The sequence below is a fragment of the Octodon degus genome, unplaced genomic scaffold (genome assembly GCF_000260255.1).
Source record: "Octodon degus isolate 3935 unplaced genomic scaffold, OctDeg1.0 scaffold00008, whole genome shotgun sequence".
In the NCBI taxonomy this organism is placed as follows: domain Eukaryota; kingdom Metazoa; phylum Chordata; class Mammalia; order Rodentia; family Octodontidae; genus Octodon; species Octodon degus.
Genome location: NW_004524584.1, coordinates 4,222,870 through 4,242,104, shown reverse-complemented (window position 1 = coordinate 4,242,104; position 19,235 = coordinate 4,222,870). Strand labels below are relative to the sequence as shown.

General features: G+C 42.0%; 1 protein-coding gene across 2 annotated transcripts in view; it reads left to right on the top strand.

Annotated features, from left to right (window-relative positions):
* Il20rb (interleukin 20 receptor subunit beta) overlaps positions 1 to 19,235 on the top strand; it is a 57,725-nt gene that overhangs the window by 8,090 nt on the left and 30,400 nt on the right. For both annotated transcript variants that reach the window (XM_023706923.1, XM_012517517.2), the window contains exons 2-6: positions 5,651 to 5,777; positions 7,342 to 7,532; positions 11,762 to 11,886; positions 13,897 to 14,047; positions 16,014 to 16,156. In XM_023706923.1, the coding sequence (XP_023562691.1) occupies positions 5,651 to 5,777; positions 7,342 to 7,532; positions 11,762 to 11,886; positions 13,897 to 14,047; positions 16,014 to 16,156 (737 nt within the window). The remainder of the gene's footprint in view (positions 1 to 5,650; positions 5,778 to 7,341; positions 7,533 to 11,761; positions 11,887 to 13,896; positions 14,048 to 16,013; positions 16,157 to 19,235) is intronic.

The following is a 19,235-nucleotide window of genomic DNA, read 5'->3' as shown; positions in this document are numbered from 1 at the left end:
TGACTTTTGGTGTAGAGCTTAGATAGAGTTATTACCTTAGCATCAGGTCTGGATCTACAAAGTTTAGATTCCTCCAGGTGGGTATTGTTTGGATCTGGTTGCTGTGTTCCACTTCTTTCTGCTGCAGCCGTTAGGGTGGAACCCTTTGTGTCTCTCTGGCAAGATGTTCTGCTCCTGAATCAGCTGGATGGGTCTTGCCTTTAGCCTCTTTGCAGGGAGTTCTGCTGAAGGGTTCCTCGCTGAGCCTACACTCTGGGTCAAATGAAGATCCGCGGGCCCTGGGTGGTCTCAATCACATCCTGGGCCTAGGCCCCGGGTCGTCTCACTCATTTGCTGGGCCTGCGCTCTGGGTCTATTCAGGATCCCGTGGCCCCGGGCAGTCTCACTCTGTCTTGCTTTTCTTGCCCAGAATTGTGTTTGCTATTCTAGGTCTATTTTGGTTCTAAATGAACTTATTTTCTCTAATTCTGTAAGATATGCAATGGAATTTTTATTGGGATCACATTTATCTATATAACAATTTTGGAAGCATAGCCATTTCATTCTATTGGTTCCTCTTACTTAAGAACAAGGGATTTCTTTCCATTTTTCAATATCCTCATTAATCTCTTTCAGTGTACTATAGTTTTCCATGTAAAGGACTTCTATTGCCTTCATTGGGTTGATTTCTAGGTATTTCAGTTTTGGATTCTATTATGAAAGGTGTTGTGTCCATAATTTCTCTCTCAGTGAGTTTGTTATTTGTGTACAGGAATGCTATTTGTTTTTTGAGTGTTGACTTTGTATCCAGTTATTCTACTTAATTTGATTACTAAATCTAGAAGTCTTTTGGTGGTATTTTGGGGGTCTTCTATGTATAGTTTCATGTTGTCCAAAAATAATGATAATTTAATTTTGTCCTTCTCTTTTGAAATAAAAATTCAGCTTAATTTTTATTTCTTTCTCTTCTTTGATTGCTTTGGCTAATGTTTCCAGAATTATACTGAATAAGAGTGACAGTGAACAGTTTGATCTTGTTCCTGATTTTTGAGTGAAAACTTTTAGATTTTTGTTCAGTTAGTGTGATGTTGGCTATTAGTTGGTCAAAGGTGGCTTTTATTAGATTGAGATAATGACCATCTATTCAAATTTTCTGCAAGGTTTTTTTTTTAAATTATGAATGGGTGTTGGACTTTTGTCATATGCTTTTTCTGCATCTATTGAGATCATCATGTGGTTTTTGTCCTTGCCTCTGTTGATATGGTGTATTGCATTTATTGATTTGCATATATTGAACCATCCCTATATCCCTGGGATGATTCCTATGTGGTTATGGAGTATAACCTTCTTGATGATTTGCTGCATTGTTTGCTGATATCTTATTGAGTATTTTTGCATCTGTGTTCCAGAGGGAGATTGGCTTGAAGCTTGAGGTTCAACACTAGGTTGTTCATTTGAGCTCACTCTATTTTTCTGATAGGGGAATTCACTGCTAGAAATTTCCCTCATAGAACTGCTTTTATTGTATCTCATAAGTTCTGGTTTGTTGTACTGGCATTATCATTTAATTGAAGGAGCTACCTAATTTGTTCTTTAGTTTTTGAATGGATTCTTCTCTGGTTTTGGTTTCATGAGTATGCTTGCTTTCAGGAATGACTTTGGGAGTATTGTTTGCTTTTCAATTTCATTAAAGAGTTTGACAAGTAGTGTCATTAGATCTTCTCTAAATTTCTTGTAGAATTCAGCAGTGAATCTGTCAGTGACTGGGCTACTTTATTGGTAGGCTTTTTTATTGGTAGGTTTTTAATTACCTCTTCAATTTCATTGACTGATACTGGCTTATTTAGAATTTGTATATTTTTTTTAATTTGGGTTGGGTAATTCATATGTATCTACAGATCTGGTCATTTCTTATGTGTTATTCATCTTATGAGACTATACTTTCTCAAAGCAGGTATTGATGCTCTTCTGAATTTCTGCAGGACCTCTTGTGATCTCACCCTGTTCATTACTAATTGTATGGATTTGAGTCTTTTCTTTCCTGTTTTTGGTAAGGCAGGCTAAGGGCTTGTCTATTTTATTTAATGTTTCAAAGAACCTACTCTTGATTCATTGAATCTTTGTATATGTTTTCTTGGTCTCCATTACATTAATTTCTACTCTGATCTTCATAACTTCCTTCTTCATACAAGCTTTGGGCTTCACTTGCTCTTCTTTTTCTAGAAGCTTGAGGTTCAACACTAGGTTGTTCATTTGAGCTCACTCTTTTTCTGATACGGGAATTCACTGCTAGAAATTTCCCTCATAGGACTGCTTTCATTGTATCTCATAAATTCTGGTTTGTTGTACTGGCATTATCATTTAATTGTAGGGGCTACATAATTTGTTCTTTAGTTTCATCTGTGACCAGTTTGACTGTTCAGGAGGATGTCATTAATATCCATGTGTTTATGAAGTTCTTGTGGTTTCTTTTAACACTGATTTCCAGTATCATTGCACTTTGGTCTGATGATATGCATGGGATAATTTCAGTTCCTTTGCATTTATTTAAGCATGTTCTATGATCTGTTTTGGAGAACAACCCATGTGCAGCTAAGAAGAATGTGTTTCTTGTGTTGTAGGGTAGAACACTCTGTAGATATCTAGTGGGTCTATTTGTTCAAAATTCATTTCAGTTCTAATATTTCATTGTTGATATTTTGTCTAGTTGATCTATTTGTGACAGTGGGGTATTGAGATCTCCCATTACAATTTTATTCATGCTTATTTGATTTTTTCATGTCTGCTAATATTTGTTTTATATAGTTGGCTGCACTGATATTTGCTACATATATATTTATGACTATTATGACTCTTTGTTTTGGATTGTGCCATTTGAAAGAATGCAGTGGCCTCCTTTGTCTCTCTAAATCAAATCAGTCTTGGCTTGAAATTCACTTTGTCTGCAATAAGGTAGTTACTCCTGCTTTCTTCCAGGTTTGTGTTACATGGAGCATTGTTTTCCATCCTTTGACTTTCAGTCTATGGGTTTCTTCTTCAATAAGATGTTTCTCATATGCAGCATATTATTGGATCTTGCTTCTTGATCCACTCTGCCAGTCTTTTTTTTTTTTGTAGTACCAGTGATTAAACTAAGGACAATGTGCTTGCCAGGCAGGTGCTTATGCCACTGAGATATATCTCCAGACCCTGGTGTATTTCTTTTGATTGGTGAATTGAGACCATTAATATTAACATTGCTGGTTATACCTGATATGTTTTGACTTAGCCTTGTCATGTTGTTGGTTCCTGTTTTCTCTTGCTGTTTCATTCTGTTAGGGTTCATGGAGTTGTGGAATTTTTCTTTCTTTCTTTTTTTAATCTTTTGAGACAGGGTTTTACAATGCCAGTTTTGGCTGCATTGTAAAAACAGTAGCCCTGGCTAGCTTTGAACTCACAGCGATCCCCCTGCCTCAGCCTCCCAAGTGCTGGAATTATAGATTTGTACTACCACACTCGGATCTTGTGTGGAATTTATAGAATCTTGACTATTATATGTCTTTCTATCTTCTTATTGGATTTTTTCCTTTTTTGTTGTGGCTAATTGGAGTTCTATAGTCCTCACTTATCTGTGTATCAAATTCTTTCTTTCCCTATTTGGAAAGTTCTCTGCCATTAGTTCTGTGAACAGAATTTTTCATGTTATATGCACTTCCTCTTGCTTTTTCATTGATTCTATTCACTCTTATGTTATTTTCCTTTGTGTCATCTGGCAGCTGCTGGATTGATTTCTCGTGGTTCCTTACTATTTTTAAAACATCCTTCTTTTCATGATTGCTAATCACAGTCCTGCTTCTAGATTTGATATTCTGTCTTCAGATTGGCTCATTCTGCTGTATATACTTTCAATGGAATTTTTAATCTCCTGGATATCTGTTTGAATCTGTTTCATGGATTCCTTTTCTTTCCTGTACTGGGGAGTATTCACGGTTTTCATCATTTTCCTAAGCTCCTCTGTTTTAAATCTGTATCTGCTGTATAATCACTAAGCATATCTCTCATTATGGTCACCATCTCTGCAGTTATAGGAGAGATTAACTCTGATTGGATTTTATTTTCTAGAGCCTTGTTTATTTGCTTTATAATTTCTTCCATTAGCACTTTAGAGTGTCCATGTTGGTGGCTTTCAAACTGTTCTACTTCACTGTCCCCTGAGTTTGCCCTTGGTGATCTGCAAGTTTGGGCTTGCATTTTGTTTAGGTATCTTCTCAGTCTTACTTTTTTTAGTTCAATTGATGCTTGTAAATTGCTTATAGCAAGTTGCTTTATTGCTAGTATGTAGAATGTTTCATAAATGACTAATTTTCAGATATGTTTTCCAAGTGTAGCTTATTTTGGGGTTTTAAGTGTATTGCAAGTTCCTGCTTCTTCCATTCATTGGGGATGAGAAATTGCTGCCTACTTGGCCCAGCCCCTTATTCTTTGGCACTGTGCTATAGTGTTATTTATGACTCTTAGGCAATCTCCATCCTGGTATATCAAGAAGGACAACTGATTAGGACAATTATGTCATGTCAGCTAAGACAGTACATTCAGCAATAACATTACCATCAAAAATAGCCTAGAAAATGACAAACTGTGATACCTATAATTTGCAACCTTCAACCATTGTTAGTGCAGCTATTATGGAAAACAGTATGAGCTTTCTCAAAAAATTAAAAAGATAACTGTTATTTGATTCAGTAAGGGAAAGAAAGTCAGTGTGTGATTATGGTACAGTTCATAATAGCCATATTAAAAACCATATTAAAGCCATAATAGTCATTTTCCCATAACATGGAAAAAAATTAAATGATTATGTGCTAATGAATGGATAAAGAAAATGTGGTTACATATATATCACAGAATACTATTTCATTTGTGAGATAGAACTGAATGAAATAAGTACATAAGTGCTACATGATCTCACTCATTTATGAATGTAAAAGTGTTGATTACAGATGTCTAGAATAGAATAGTGGTTACCAGAAGCAAGAGAGGGTAGGAGAGGTACAGGAATGGGAGCAGATTGGTCAAAAGTTACTAAAGTACAGTAAAATAGGAGAAGTTAGTTCAAGTGTTCTATTATAGAATAACAATGGATAATGAAAAGGTACTACATATTTTCAGAAGGCTATAAGAAAGGATTTTAATGTTTTTAACACAGAAAAATGATAAATGTTTGAGATATGTATGGTTATTTTGGTTTGAACATTATACATTGGTATCCCATGAATATACACAATTTCTGTGTTTGTTAAAAATAAATACATGCACATATATATGTATATATATTATATATATTGTTTTTAAATAAGTTTTCTTACTTGTGTAATGGAGAAGCTCATTGCTCTTACTCCCAGTACAGCCATAAAGATTAAATGAAATAATCATGTAACAATCTAGCACATGGCCAAACAGAATAAAATAAGTGCTTGATAAAGATAAGTCATTATTACTATTAATATGTGATTTTGTTCCAAAGGCAGAATTACAATAATGATAACAAAAATTTAGCATTAGCACAAATACAATTAAATTAGAATTATTCTGATTCATAAACCTGTGAAGCCTTTCATCAACCACCAGTTTTGAGCAATGGTGTTCCTCAACTGTCAGCTTACCCATTGGCCTCTCTTTGCCTTTATCCCAGATGGAGTGGCAGCTCTTCCTGCTCCTCAGAACCTCTCTGTACACTCAATCAACATGAAACATCTCTTGATATGGAGCCCAGTGGTCCTGCCTGAAGAAAAAGTGTACTATTCTGTTGAGTACCAGGGGTGAGTTTTGTTTTTGCTTTTAGACAGCAGTTGGTTCCTGCAGGCACAGCCCTTCCTCCTTAGCTCAGGGAGGCATTGTGAGCTGACGGACAGGTGATCTCTGATGATCTGCTCCCTCAGTGCATGGGCACTGGGAGAGTTGAAGAAACAAGGGAAATCATCTTATGGATGTGATAGTAAACTTTCTGGAAACACAAATACATATAAGAAAAAAACATGTTCAAGTACATTGTAACACAGCTTCTTTTCAAGACAGAACCAACTGTCCAAGGAGTTGATCCCGACTTGAGATGGATAAGTGACTGGAAATCCAGATCCTTGGTGGAAAGGGACAATGTCAGTCTTCCTGACTATGAGCTCATACTTAGAAGCCAAACAAATCTTGACTCTAGAGAAGCTGGCCTGGGGCCTACCGTTATCTATTCTTCTCTCTAGACAGCACCTGGGTCTAGTAGCAACCAGTTGCTTGCTACTGTTAAGTGGCGGTGACAGAGAAGGGGCTCAATATATTTCACTAGCAACAAATATAAACTGAGCTCTCTATGCAGACATTTTATTAGACATGGCTGTCTGGGTTTCTGGATATAAGAAATTTAACATCTAGAGGAGGAAACAGTAAATATAATAGGTCATATTCTCCAGTCAGTACCCCCTAGCAACAGGTAGTTATTTAAATTGAAATTAAGTTAAATTAGAACATTTATTCTCCTGTCACATGGACATGTGTAGGTGTTTCATAGCCACACGAGTGGTGGCTACCACACTGATCACCACCAATAGAGAACATTTCCATCATCATGGAAGGGGAAGACCTGTTCTAGGAAATTTCAGGTGGTGCCCAGTGCAGGCGGTACTTGTCCCATTTCCACAGAGCACAGGAACCATCTAAGTGAGCAGTATGGGCACAGCTAGTCAGGCAAAAAGACTAGTCTGAGGCAAAAAGAGATCAGTGTCAGTGTTTTGGAAGAGTGACCAGGAAGTGTACAAGAATATTTTTATTTCATTTTGTTTATTTATTTTTTAGTTTTTTGAAATAGGGTTTCACTATGTAGTTCAGGCTGACCTTGAATTCACTGTGCAGCACAGCCTGGCCTCAAATTGTGTGCTGGAATTATAGGCATGTGTCACCAGTGCTGGCTTAAGAATTTCAATGTTAGATGCTTGGGAGAGGGAAGGCTGGAATTTTGTAGGACATAGGGAGATGTTTGGAGTCTATCCTAAGTGCTTCAGGAGCCATTAAGGACAGAAATGTGACTGAGTGGGTGGCTTGGAGAGCAGAAATGTGGCAGCTGGGAAGCCACAGAAAGCCAAGGCATGGTGCAGGGGAGGGCAGTGATTGGATATGGAGAGGAATGGACAGATCAGGGTTTATGCTTAGCTTTTCTTGGCTGGATATAAAAGGAGTAAAGGAAATGGATGGCTGGCGAGGCAGGAGTGGAACAACTGGAGTAGAAAGCAAGGGCTCTTTCATGATAAGAAGTAGGAGAAAGAAGGCAAGTACAACCATCTTCGAGTCTGGGTCACAGAGACTGAAGTGACACTGTGCTCTCCTCTCCTTGGCCAGCGAGTATGAGAGCTTATACACAAGTGACATCTGGATCCCCAGCAAGTGGTGCTCACGCACTGAAGGTCCTGAGTGTGATGTCACCGATGACATCACTGCCACAGTGCCTTACAGCCTCCGTGTCAGGGCAATCTTGGGCTCACAGACTTCAGCCTGGAGCATCCTGGAGCAGCCCTTCAATCGAAACTCAAGTAAGATGCTTCTTCCTCCTCTGCCTGCACTTCCTTCCCTTCAGGAATCATGTTTACATAGAGTTCTAGATCTTGTTTTAGGATGAAAATAGTCTTGCAAAACCAGAATGTTGTGAACACAAACCACCTTTATTAGTATATCTCAGAGACTGCCCAAGACTTCCCCCATGCTCTTTCTTTCATGCCCTTGTTTGGAAGTCATTTCTAACTATCTCTGCAGGAGGTAGAGGTGCTGTCATTGGGGACCTGTAAGAAATGTTTCTCTGGAAAGGGGAAAGTGACTCCAAAACTGCTTCATCCTACCCTGATCATGCGTTCTTAAACCTTATATTGTCTTCTACCTGGTGCTCCATCACCCCACATTTATTCACTGTTTCAAAAGATCTATATATTTAAGGCTGTCAGAAACAGTTCCTATATAGGGTTACTTATAAATAATTTTTTATCGTAATAGTAAATGGAAAATCATTAAGAAGAGAAGAATCCAGAGATGGGGAGATGGCTTGGTGGTCCAAGTGCCTGTCTGGCAAGCATAAGGATCTGGGTTCAATCCCTGGTACCACATGGCATGCCAGGCCCGGAACTCTGTGTGTGCAGAGCTCGCCACTGAAACCGAGCATGGTGGTGCATGCCTGTAGTCCCAGCACTGGAGAGGTTGAGACAGGAGGATCACTATGAGCCCAAACTGTATAACAAGACCCTGTATTGAAAGAATAATAATACTAAGAAAGAATCCAGATAGATGGCCAGATATTGCTACAGGCAAGCAATGGGTAGTGTGAAGGATGTGTGTGCTTGGGAAACAGCAGAGGGAAAGGTTGCATGGGTAGAGGGCAGGGAAGCAGCTGGTCACATGGTAAAAGGCCTTGCCATGAACCTTGCTCAAGAAAGTAGAGGGCAGCCATGAGAAGGTCTAGCCCAGGTTTGTCATATAGAACAATCTGGCTGCTCTGTACAAAGTGACCTGGAGTGGGACAAGTCTGCAGTGCAGGAGAAAAGAGAGGGGAGGACAGGATGAGTTCAAGCAACCTGGCTGAGCTGCAGAAGACAGTGCATGGCAATCAGTCATTGGGGAAGGGGGTGGGCAGAGACAGCGATGGTGCTCAGCTTCCGACCAATGTTGATGAGAGAATTATCCAAGACAGGTAGCCCAGGAGCAGCAACTGCTCTTGAGAATGGGCAATGCCTCTGTCTTTGTGCAATTTGAGATTAAAGTTCCTGCAAGATACCAAGCTATGAGGATCTGATTGGCGGCAGAATATCAGATCCTGGGATTCATAGAGGTCAAAGCCAGATGACAATTCAGAGTTGGTAGCTATGAAGGCTTGGGAATGGATGAGATTATTCAGAGACAAGATGTGTGGGACAGAGACTTGAGGACATGGTCCTGGGAAAACTGAAGGCTTAAATGTAGTTGGAAGGGCAGCAGTGGGTGCCTGAGGAGGTACAGGGCCCCAGAGGGGAAAATAAATAGCTCCTGGGAGGCTAAAGGAGGCCACTGGGTGTGCCCTTGAGAAAGTGATTCCACAGAATTGAGGGGATGGCAGTGTGGTTATCAGGGTGGAGGACTCAGCAAGGTGGGAAGGAGAAATGCAACTCCTCCTCTGAGACAGGTGTGGGAGGGAATGCTACCAGCTTGGAGCTGTGGGAAGGGCAGAGGAGGAGACACCCAGTGGCTTCTCTTTGCTTAATGTGGCAGAATGTCCTCTGTTGAGGAAAGGACAGAGGAAGATTTAGGGCAGCACTTGCAGTAGTGGGGCAAGCCAAGATTATAGAAGAACATATAATATTGAATGGATATCAGGAGGGCTTAGGAGCCCCCGCCCCTCCAAGCTCGAAAAGGCAAAGGAAGGTGAAGATAGCTTTGAATGTAGTTCACACTCTCTGTCAGCCACTGGACAGGAGGATTGCTGGCTCCTCATCTCTAAGAGGGGTAGCGTTTTCTTCACTGGGTAGTTGTGGGGGCCACATGAGATGAAATGTGTAAATGCTTAGTGCAGTACCGCTCTATCACAGCACTCAGCCATTGGTGGTATTATTGCTTTCCTAAGATGCCATGATTTGAGAGCAGAGAAGGATTTGAGAGCAGAGAAGGAATCCCAGAGAAAGAATAGGACTGTCAGAATGAGGTGCTACTACGAAGTTTGGTGCAGAATTCCTCTGCCAGGCCTCCTGCCAAGACACTGAGAGGATTTGGTTGATGGGGCAGGATCACAGTATCAGGCACTGGGAGAGGCTAAGGGGTACTGGATGGCACTGTAACTCTGTCTCTGCTTACAGTGCATAGGCAGCACCCTGCGCCACTTTTCTCTGGCACCCAGTGCTGCAGCTAAGGCCACCTCTGGGGCTTAGGGCTGCTGTTGGAAAGACTTGGGACAGGCAGAGATAAGGGTGTCTATGAAGCCATGTGTGTGAGCTGTGCCATAAACCTTGCACTTAGGAAGGCAGTATAAACAGGAAAGAGCCTTACTATAGGAGGAATGGAGGAGTAGGGGCCTGCACCTACAACAGGAGGTGGAGGATGCAGTCCTTTGTGACCCCAGAGCAGTGGAGTTAGCAACCCAGCTGGGATGGCTTTGTGTTACCTTAAGGGCATTCAGCCTGTCCTTTCCCATTTGGAAAAAGCCACATCAGATTCTGAGGATTGCGAAAAATCTTGCTCGAAGGCTCTCCTGGAGAGGATTTGGTCTACACCTTATGGAGAGCCAAGATTTTTAATCTCCACTGCACTGCAGAGTCACAGAGGAACTTTAGAATCACTTTCCCAGGACCTTCCCCAGAGGATCTGATTTAAATTCTCCCCAGGTTATTGTCAATGGACAGCCAGAGTTGAACAGCAGGTTATCCCCCTCTCCCTGCCCCGGGGCAGGTTGGAAACGCAGAAAACCTGGGCTTAAAATTTGGCCATTAATTGTGTGGTTCTGGGCAAGTTTTTAATCTCTGAGTACATCAGAAATAATATTTACCTTCTTAAGTTTCATGAGTGGATTAAGTGAGACAGCCATGCAGAAAGGGAGAGAAGGAGGGAGGGAAGGAAAGAGAGAGAAACAGAGAGAGAGAGAGACAGAGACAGGGACCCAATTTTAATCATGAGTGACTTAAAAGTGAAAAAGTCAAATATCTCTTTTCCTCTGGGGGGCTTCACGGGCTGGGCTAGTGGTGCTGTGCCTACCTGGCTGCTTGCACCGCTGGCCCGACTTCCCAAGTCCTCCCCGCTCCTACCTGGGTAGCTCTCTGATGCCTGGTGCACACCGGTTCTCATGAGGTAGGTGAGGGAAATCCTGTGCTCTCTCAAAGCCCCCTCCAGGAACTGCCTTTCTTCTGAGTGTTCCCTGACCCGAGGAGATGCCCCTTCCTACTTCTTGAGCCAAGACCAACAATTTGGGTGGTCCTTTGGGTCCTTTGGTACCTGGCTCTGCAAGGCAAGTGTGGACTCACCATCAGTAGCCAGAGAGTAGAAGCTGCCTATGTGGCCCTTTCTGTTCTTGGCCAGCCAATAGGAAAGGTATCTACAGAGGCTGCTGAGCTCTCTTTGGGACTTAACAGTATGAAAGATGGTGTTGGTGCTCAGGCTGTAATTTCTAGAATTGATTGTTGGGATTTGTAAAAAGCTGACTTCCAACATCTCTGTTATGATGTGATATGAAGAATCTTTGGTCAGGAATAGAATGCTCAACCCATCCACAGGCTTCTGATTTGCTGATGTCTGAAAGTCTTCAGGTTCCAATATGTGCCATGGATCTATGCGAGCTGCAGGGAGGCATGTGCCCCCACCAGGTATGTTATTCTGAGAAGTCAAGGCTGTGCTCAGCTGTGCTCAGCATAGTCACGACCTCAGGCATGCGTTTGGTAAAGGAAGAACAATTTTTGCTAAAAAGAGTGATGGGGAAAGGAGCACAGAGCACATAATTTTAAAAAGAAAAAAAACATAATGTATACTTGAGTATTTAATTTCTTTTCTTTAGTATGTGTTTGCAAAGAGAAGCAAAAGACTTTAATATAGATAAGGGATCACAAAAGGATTTGGGATTTGTCATTCATTCACTGATTCCAAAAACGTTTATAAGCACCTCCTGAGTACAGGAGAGTACTTGTGTTCTGAAAACATACAGCAAGTGTCCTATTTCCCCCAGGGGTGCTGTCATCTTTCCACCAGTGATGTGGACATCATGTCTCAGGGAAATCAGTCCTGTGGGCTAGCCTTGATTCTTCCCTTGTTTCACCAACAGCCATCCTTACCCCACCTGGGATGGAGATCTCCAAGGATGGGTTCCATCTGGTTATTGAGCTGGAAGACCTGGGACCCCAGTTTCAGTTCCTAGTGGCCTATTGGAGGAGGGAGCCGGATACCAAGGTGAGGCTTCCAACCTTGACTCATGAGTCAGGCTTCGAGGAAGGAGGCAGTTTTTTGTGGGCAGGTGAGGAGATGTGGCCTTTGCAGTGCTTGGTGTCTGGGTGGTTTGAGGATGAACATCTTGGGTAGTAAAGCTTGTGAACAGAGAGATGACAGCATGCCACCCATCCACTAGCTTCTGCAGAGAACTGCTTTGGTCCATCTTAGGCTTTTGGTGGGGGTCTTTTCAGGGCTCTTCAGGAGGCAAGGGGGACTGCCTCCTTGCTCTAAACTCTTAACCTAGTTGGGCCCATAACATCTTTAAAAATGTGTTCTTTTCCTTTCCCATTCCCTTGTTAGCTGGTCTCCTCAGTCACTTAGGGGCAGCGGGCCAGGGCATTCCAGATCAACCGGATGGATGATTTCAAAAGCACATGAGGCTGGTACAGACCTCTCACGGGTGTGTATCTTGGCAGGGTGTAGAAGGAACAGTGAGCCAGCCAGGAGCTGGCTGATGAATAAGACCATCTAATTACAAGCAGGTGGGCCATCCAAATTGCCAAGAAGTGAGCTGCCCTTCTCTGTGGGAAGGTGGTTGTAATCTGGGGCCCTCATAAGTGGACAGTGAGATAAGCAGCAGAGAAGGGGTATCGCTTGATCAGGAACCAAGAGACATTCCGGCCTGTGGAGTCCTGCCCAAGCTGATACGGTGACAATGCCTATGCTAGCCAGCACACAGAATCTTGCTTTGTGGTAAGAATCAATGTGTTGCAGCACAGTGTGTCCCTGTGATCCGTGAGCAGCTAGGCTTTAGCCAGGCGGCAGCATAGCCTTATCTACATAGAAGGGCTTGCCTCCTTCTGGCAAGACTCTCCTGGGACCCTCTCCTCAGCTCACTCCTAGGCCCTGGTCCCTCATCATGCCTTCCTGCATATTCCTGTAACTTGGTCTCAGCTCCTTACCATGTCCTCTCCTCTTTATCCCTAATTCCTGTTCTAGGTATTCACTTTCACAAGACTCAATTCTTTGGTAAGGAATCCATTGTCCATACTCCTCTTATCAACCTGAACCTTAGGGACAGCAGGTATCCAGCTGCATTGATTGGGCCCTTCTCATGCTGGGTGGATCCTGATTCTAAGGAGTGTACATGTTCCTCCATTCATTTGATGGGGGCTGTAGGTTGGATAGTATTCCCTGGAAGGTAGGGTGAGCAGGTGGGGCAGGCAAAAACACAAGATTCCAGTATTTACCACTTTTGGGTTAGGGCCCACTGGTAGGACATGACATTGCCAACCAGGCAGATGGAATGGTGTGGGAGCTAGGCCAGGGCCTAGTGGGAGGGAGGATACAGCTTCCTCAGATTCCTTGGGATGGAGCCCACTCCCCACCCTTGTACTTGGCAGGGCTGGTGCTGAGAGAGGAGCGTGCACACTGAGTCATCTGGGCTTGGCTCTGACAAGCCTCTGCAGGCTCAGATGCAGAGCGCAGATCTTGGGGAGAGAAGTGGAGGTGGGAGTGTAGACATACAGATAGACAAACTGGTTGACAGATGGATGAGGTGGGAGCGGGGCTCTGCAGGCTCCTCTGCTCTTGTATATGGAATCCCTAGCAGCCTTGGCCATGCCAGGCCTTGGCTCAGTCAGAGATCCAACCTGCAAATCTCTGCCCAAGTGTACTGTTGGTGAAACTTTCCCTCTCTGTCAAATGCTGTGCCTTCTCATCCTCTCCCTTCTCTTCACCTTCTCCCTCAGAGCCTTCTGACCCTCTCACATGTATTTCTATGTTACTTATGCATTGTTAGTCCCCTGTGTCATGTAAGCTCCACAAGAAGAGGAATGTGTCTATTTTGTTCAGTGTTGTGTCCTTGTTCTTAGAACACTGCCTGTTGCCTTAATAAAGATGAATAAATGAATCAGTAAATGAATGAATACATGAGAGGGAAAGAAAACTGTCTGCAATTGTCCCTCTCTACCTCTCTATCTTTTCAGTCCTGCTGCCCTCAGGGAATAACTGTTTTCTGGTCTCCCAAAGGAACATGCCAAAGTGGTGAGGAGAGGGGGCATTCCTGTGCACCTCGAAACCATGGAGCCAGGGGCCCTGTACTGCGTAAAGGCCCAGGCACTGGTGAAGGCCATCGGGAGGAACAGTGCCTTCAGCCAGACAAAGTGTGTGGAAGTGCAAGGTAAGGGTGGCCTGCTTGTCTCCTGGCCTCAGACACAGGGTTTCCCCTTGGTGCGTGCTTGGGTGCCTACCAGGTGATTTGATTTGCCTTATTTCCCCAGGCTGGATGGGTTCTCACAGTGACAGTGTGCCAGGCAGTCTGACCACTTGGGAGGCAGAGGTCTACCTGGGGTTGGGTTGAGTTCCAAGAGCAACTGTTTGGAATACTTACACCAAGCCTCCTCCACTGGTGTCAGATGTTACTTCCTGGGGCCAGAGCGGTCTGAAGGAAAGGTGGCTAGGGGCTCCAGAGCCAGGACTTCTAAAAGACCCCATATTATGATATCAGTTTCTTTGATCTGAAAGAGATCTTATAGAGGGTCTAATAGAGTAATCTTGCTTGACTTATTTTTTCCCTTGAATTTTTTTATTCTTTAAAAATCTACATCATCTAAAAGCTTTTGAAAAGAAACCAAGTCAAACAAAGCAATACACCCTTTAATTCTACTATTCAAACATAACTGGTTACATTTTTTTGTATGATCACTTAATTTTTTAAAAAGTTAATTAGTATTTTGAATATATAATACATTGTATGGTTTGGAAATATAAGATGCACATGAGAATTCTCTTTTTTCACTCTTCTCCCCATCTGTGTAATTCCTATATGCTCTCCAATAGGTGTGAGCTTCTTATATATCTGTCTGAAGACTTTTTTTAATGTGTATACAAGTAAATGAGAATGTGTTTAATATGTTACCCTCTTCTAACATAAATGATAGCTAACTCTATATGGCTTTTTCTGGGTCTTGTCTTTTTTATACTTTTTATAGCTCTTAGATTTTTCTATATCAATAAGAGAACTCCTTAATCCTTCTTTTTGCTGATACTATTCCATTGTGTATGTATATTATGATCAATATAACTCATCCCCTGTTGGTGGGAGTTATACATTTTCCAAATACTTTGTCATTACAGCCAATGCATTAATTAATTCCCTTGTACAAAGATCATTTTGCTAGTGCATATATGTATTTGAAGGATAAATTTCTGGAGGTGGAGTAGCTTGGTCAGAAGTTTTTGCATTTCATTTTGATCACTGTTTCTGGATTGCCCTCCAAAAGAATATAATCCTTTAGCAATGGCTTTTGTGCAGGCATGTGCTATAGTCCTAAAGCACACAAGCTTTGTTCCTACATTTTCACAAATATCATAACCATAACATTTTCCATGTGGATTTACTGACACTATTTTCATAATACTTTTTAAAATTACATCAAACTTGTTTAAAAACTTAAATGATACAAAAGTATTAAAAAAGTAAGAGCTAAATATTTTCCTTTCTTTCTTAACAGTACACAGGAGGTTTCTTTTGGCAAGTTTGGCATTTAACTATCCAGCCATTGTCTGTCTCTTTTGTAAAAGCAGGGTACCGCACTAGTTGTGGAATAGGGTCCCTAGTACAGAACTGGGAGGAGGCAGTAGCTCTAGTGGCTCAGATAGGGGCTTGATATAGCATAGTTGTTATGCAGCTGTTTTCTGGACTCAGTATTTTCCTTTGTAGTATGAATCAGTACCAAGACAGGCTGTAAAGTGCTTTGTTTTCAGTTACTCCCAGCTGAGTTCTGTGCCATTCTGCTGTGGCACCCCCTCATCCTGCCCGGCTCTTGGCCTCTGCCTTCCTCTGGCAGCAGGGCTAGGTATGTGCTCACAAGGCTGGTGCCTTCACATACCATACTCCTCCCTTCTCCTTCCCAAGAAAAAAAACTTTAATCTTCCCTGGGGCTTTCTAGAAACCATGCCTTAATCTAGAGCCCGAGAAAATGGTGGTAATTTTGGTCACCAGAGCACATATCACATCTCAGGATGCTGGGATCTGTTGTCCTGGCTAAGATTCAGAGCCAACTCCGGGGAATCAAACGAGGCCACAGAGAGTGGTTCCCCTTTCACAGCAATTCCTAAGCTTGTTCTTGCTGTTTTGTCTCCAGGAGAGGCTCTTCCTCTGGTGCTGGCCCTATTCGCCTTCGTTGGCTTCATGCTGATCCTCGTGGTTGTGCCATTGTCCATTTGGAAGATGGGCCAGCTGCTCCAGTACTCCTGTTGCCCCATGGTAGTTCTCCCAGACACCTTGGTAATAGCATGTTTCTTTCCTTTTAGTATAATGCTGACCAGATATAGCTGGGTTTATGGCAATTTGCAGACATGAGAGAAGAATACTTGTAGAGCTTTTGTCTTAGCCCATTTGTGCTGCGGGAACAGAGTACCATAAACAGTAACAGTGCATGTGGTCCACTGGTCTAGAGGCTGGGAAGTCTGAGATTGAAGGGCCACATCTGTCAAGGACTTTCTTGCTATGTCGTAACAGAGCAGATGTCATCTCATGGGTGAGAGCATGATCAAACTTGCAGTAAGGCCTTAGAAGAATTACTCTGTATTCATTCATGCATGAAGGCAGGGCTCTCATACCCTAATCACCTCTCCACAGTCCCATATCAACATAGTTGCATTAATGATTCAGTTTCTAGCACCTGTTTCTAGGGAAACACATTCAAACTACAGCAACTTCTAATGAGAGAAGTTAGGAGAGATCTCCTTTTACCAGGGCATAGTGACCTCTGTGGGGCTTCTGGAAGGCCACCTCTGGTTCTTCCCATGACCTGGAATGATCAAGAGATCAGGTATGTTGCTAGCCCAAGATCCTTACCATTTCAAGAGTCACGTACAGTGCCCTTATGAGCATTCTTTGCGCCATCCCATAATTGTAACAGCAGGACCATCTAACAGCATATTCTGACAGCACATATTCAGTTTGCATACCAAGAACTGCGTGGTTGTCAGGGCAGAGAACATGTGTGTGAAGGTGGGAAGCAAGGAATATGTTTTAGCTTTGGTAGGAGTAGGTTGTGGTACGGAGGCGGCAATACAGGCCTTCATAGTGACTACTTAAGATTACGGTTATACTCCAGGTTCTTCACCAGGCCAGGGTTTTGTTTTGTTTTGTTTTTATAGTTCTGGCAACTGAACCTAAGACTTTCATACTGAGCTATATTTCCAGCCTTTCTTCTTCTTCTTCTTCTTCTTCTTTTTTTTTTTTTTTTTTTTTTTTTTGTGGTACTGGGGGTTGAACTCAGGACCCTGCACTTGCCAGGCAAGCACTTATTTTACTGGGTTTTCTCTCCAGCCCCTTTCTTCTATTTTTATTTAGAGACAGGGTCTTTTTAAGCTGCCCAGACTGTGGACTTGAATTTGCAATCTTCTTGTCTCAGCAGTTTCTCCCCCTTGGGAGGCTAGTAGTTAGCTTCAGTCAGAACTGCAGCTGTGTACTCCTGGAGTTCCTTATTATCATCCTGCAGTTATTGGAAAGTTATTTTAATGGCATTTTCATCATTTTACTTTCTTTTGATATATCGAAACCCCTGTGGAAGGTTCAGGTCTCCCACCAGCAATAGGGCACACAGATGCAGAATAAAGACAAAGAGAGAAAGTTCTGTAGTTGAGGAGCTCTGGGATGGCCAATGTTCTCTGCAAAACCAAAGACCAGGAGTCCAAAAGCGTATGTCTTTATTGGTATCAATCAGCGCAGTGGGTAGGATAGCAGCAGAGTGCTAGGGCAAAGAAAATTTGCAGGTTTGAGCTGTGAGGAGAAACAGCAATTGTGTACTGGGTATAAAGGCCTCCAGTGAACAGTGTAACTCGATAGTTTGATATATGCAGGGCTGGCAAGAAGGTATAATTCTTTCTGAGTCCCGTGGCCGTAGCTGAGATGCTATGTCATGTCTTAGCCCTGAAATATCAGAGACTCCTGCTCAAGAGCCTCCATGCAAGGGTCAGCATGGAGGCTACTCTCACCTACCCACGGTGGCTTTGCTATTAATGAGACCACTAGGCCTGACTCCATCACATTCTTGTGGACAATTAGGGGTACAGTTTGTTTCAACATAGCCAGCTCTGCCCATCTCATGAGTGGGTTAAGGAGAGGTTAGGGAAAGATGGAGACAAGGGGCTTCATTCCTCAGGAGAATGCAGCCTGGCAGGCTCCCACCTCTCCACACAGAAGAGCCCTTCTTCCCACTGTCCAGGCCTCAGGATACTCACCCAGCCTGTTCACCTAATGCTGATCTTCTTTTCTCTCGAGTTCTCCAGGTAGTTGGAACTTTAAGTGACTCTAGTCCACAACTAGGTACCAGGATTGCTCTAAGGATTTGCACACTGACTAGTGGTCAAAGCATATGGCAAATGTTTAAATTAAAAAAAATATTATAATAAAAGACCTGTTGCCACTAATTATCCTCAAAATACTCAAAATATCTTTGCTTACACTGAACACATTTATCTGACTGTTCTTGGCCATGTGTCTTTTACTGTAATGAGGTTTTTAAAAATCACCATATTTTCCTATTCCTTCTTAAAACTCTTTTTTTCTATTACTTCCTGTACATTGACCCATGTCACTCCCCTTCTGATTTTTTTTTTTGTATAGTAGCTCTACTAATTATTAAAGGAGGATGTCAAAATCCCAACTACATGTATGGGTGTGTCTGTGTTTCTTCTTTCATATCAATTTTGCCTTCATGTACTCTGAGGCTGTTTTGTTTACTACTTATTTGTCTTCCTGAGTAACTCCTGTAGTATTGTAATATGTTGTTCTTTATCTCTAGTAATAGTCCTTATAAATATAGCCCTTTATATTTACTGTTTTATGGTATAACATTTTAAAATATATGTTTACTTTAAATCGTTTATACCCCATAGTAACAGCAAATGGTGTACTTTTCTATTTTAAAATTTTTTGATAAAAAACAATTCTGATAATCTCTGCCCCTTTAATTTGTATGCTTAGTTCCTTAATATTTACTATAATGATTAATATGGCTGGATATAAGTCCATAATTTTATTTTTTGTTTCATTTGTTTCATGATTTTTATTTTTTGTCTTTTTGGGTTAAATGTAGATCATTGGAATTTCTCTGTACCCATTGACTTTTTGGTTATTTTTATATTATTTTTCATAATCTGTATGAAAATTATAATATGCATATTATTAAGGAGATTTTTCAGTCATAGAACCAAAATTCTATCATCTATGTGAAATGTAAGGGCACGTAGTTTTTTCCTTTTTTTTTTTAATTTTTTTTATTTATTTGAGAGAGAGAGAGAGAGAGAGAGAGAGAGAGAGAGAGTGGTGTGTGTGTGTGGCCAGCTCAGCCCAC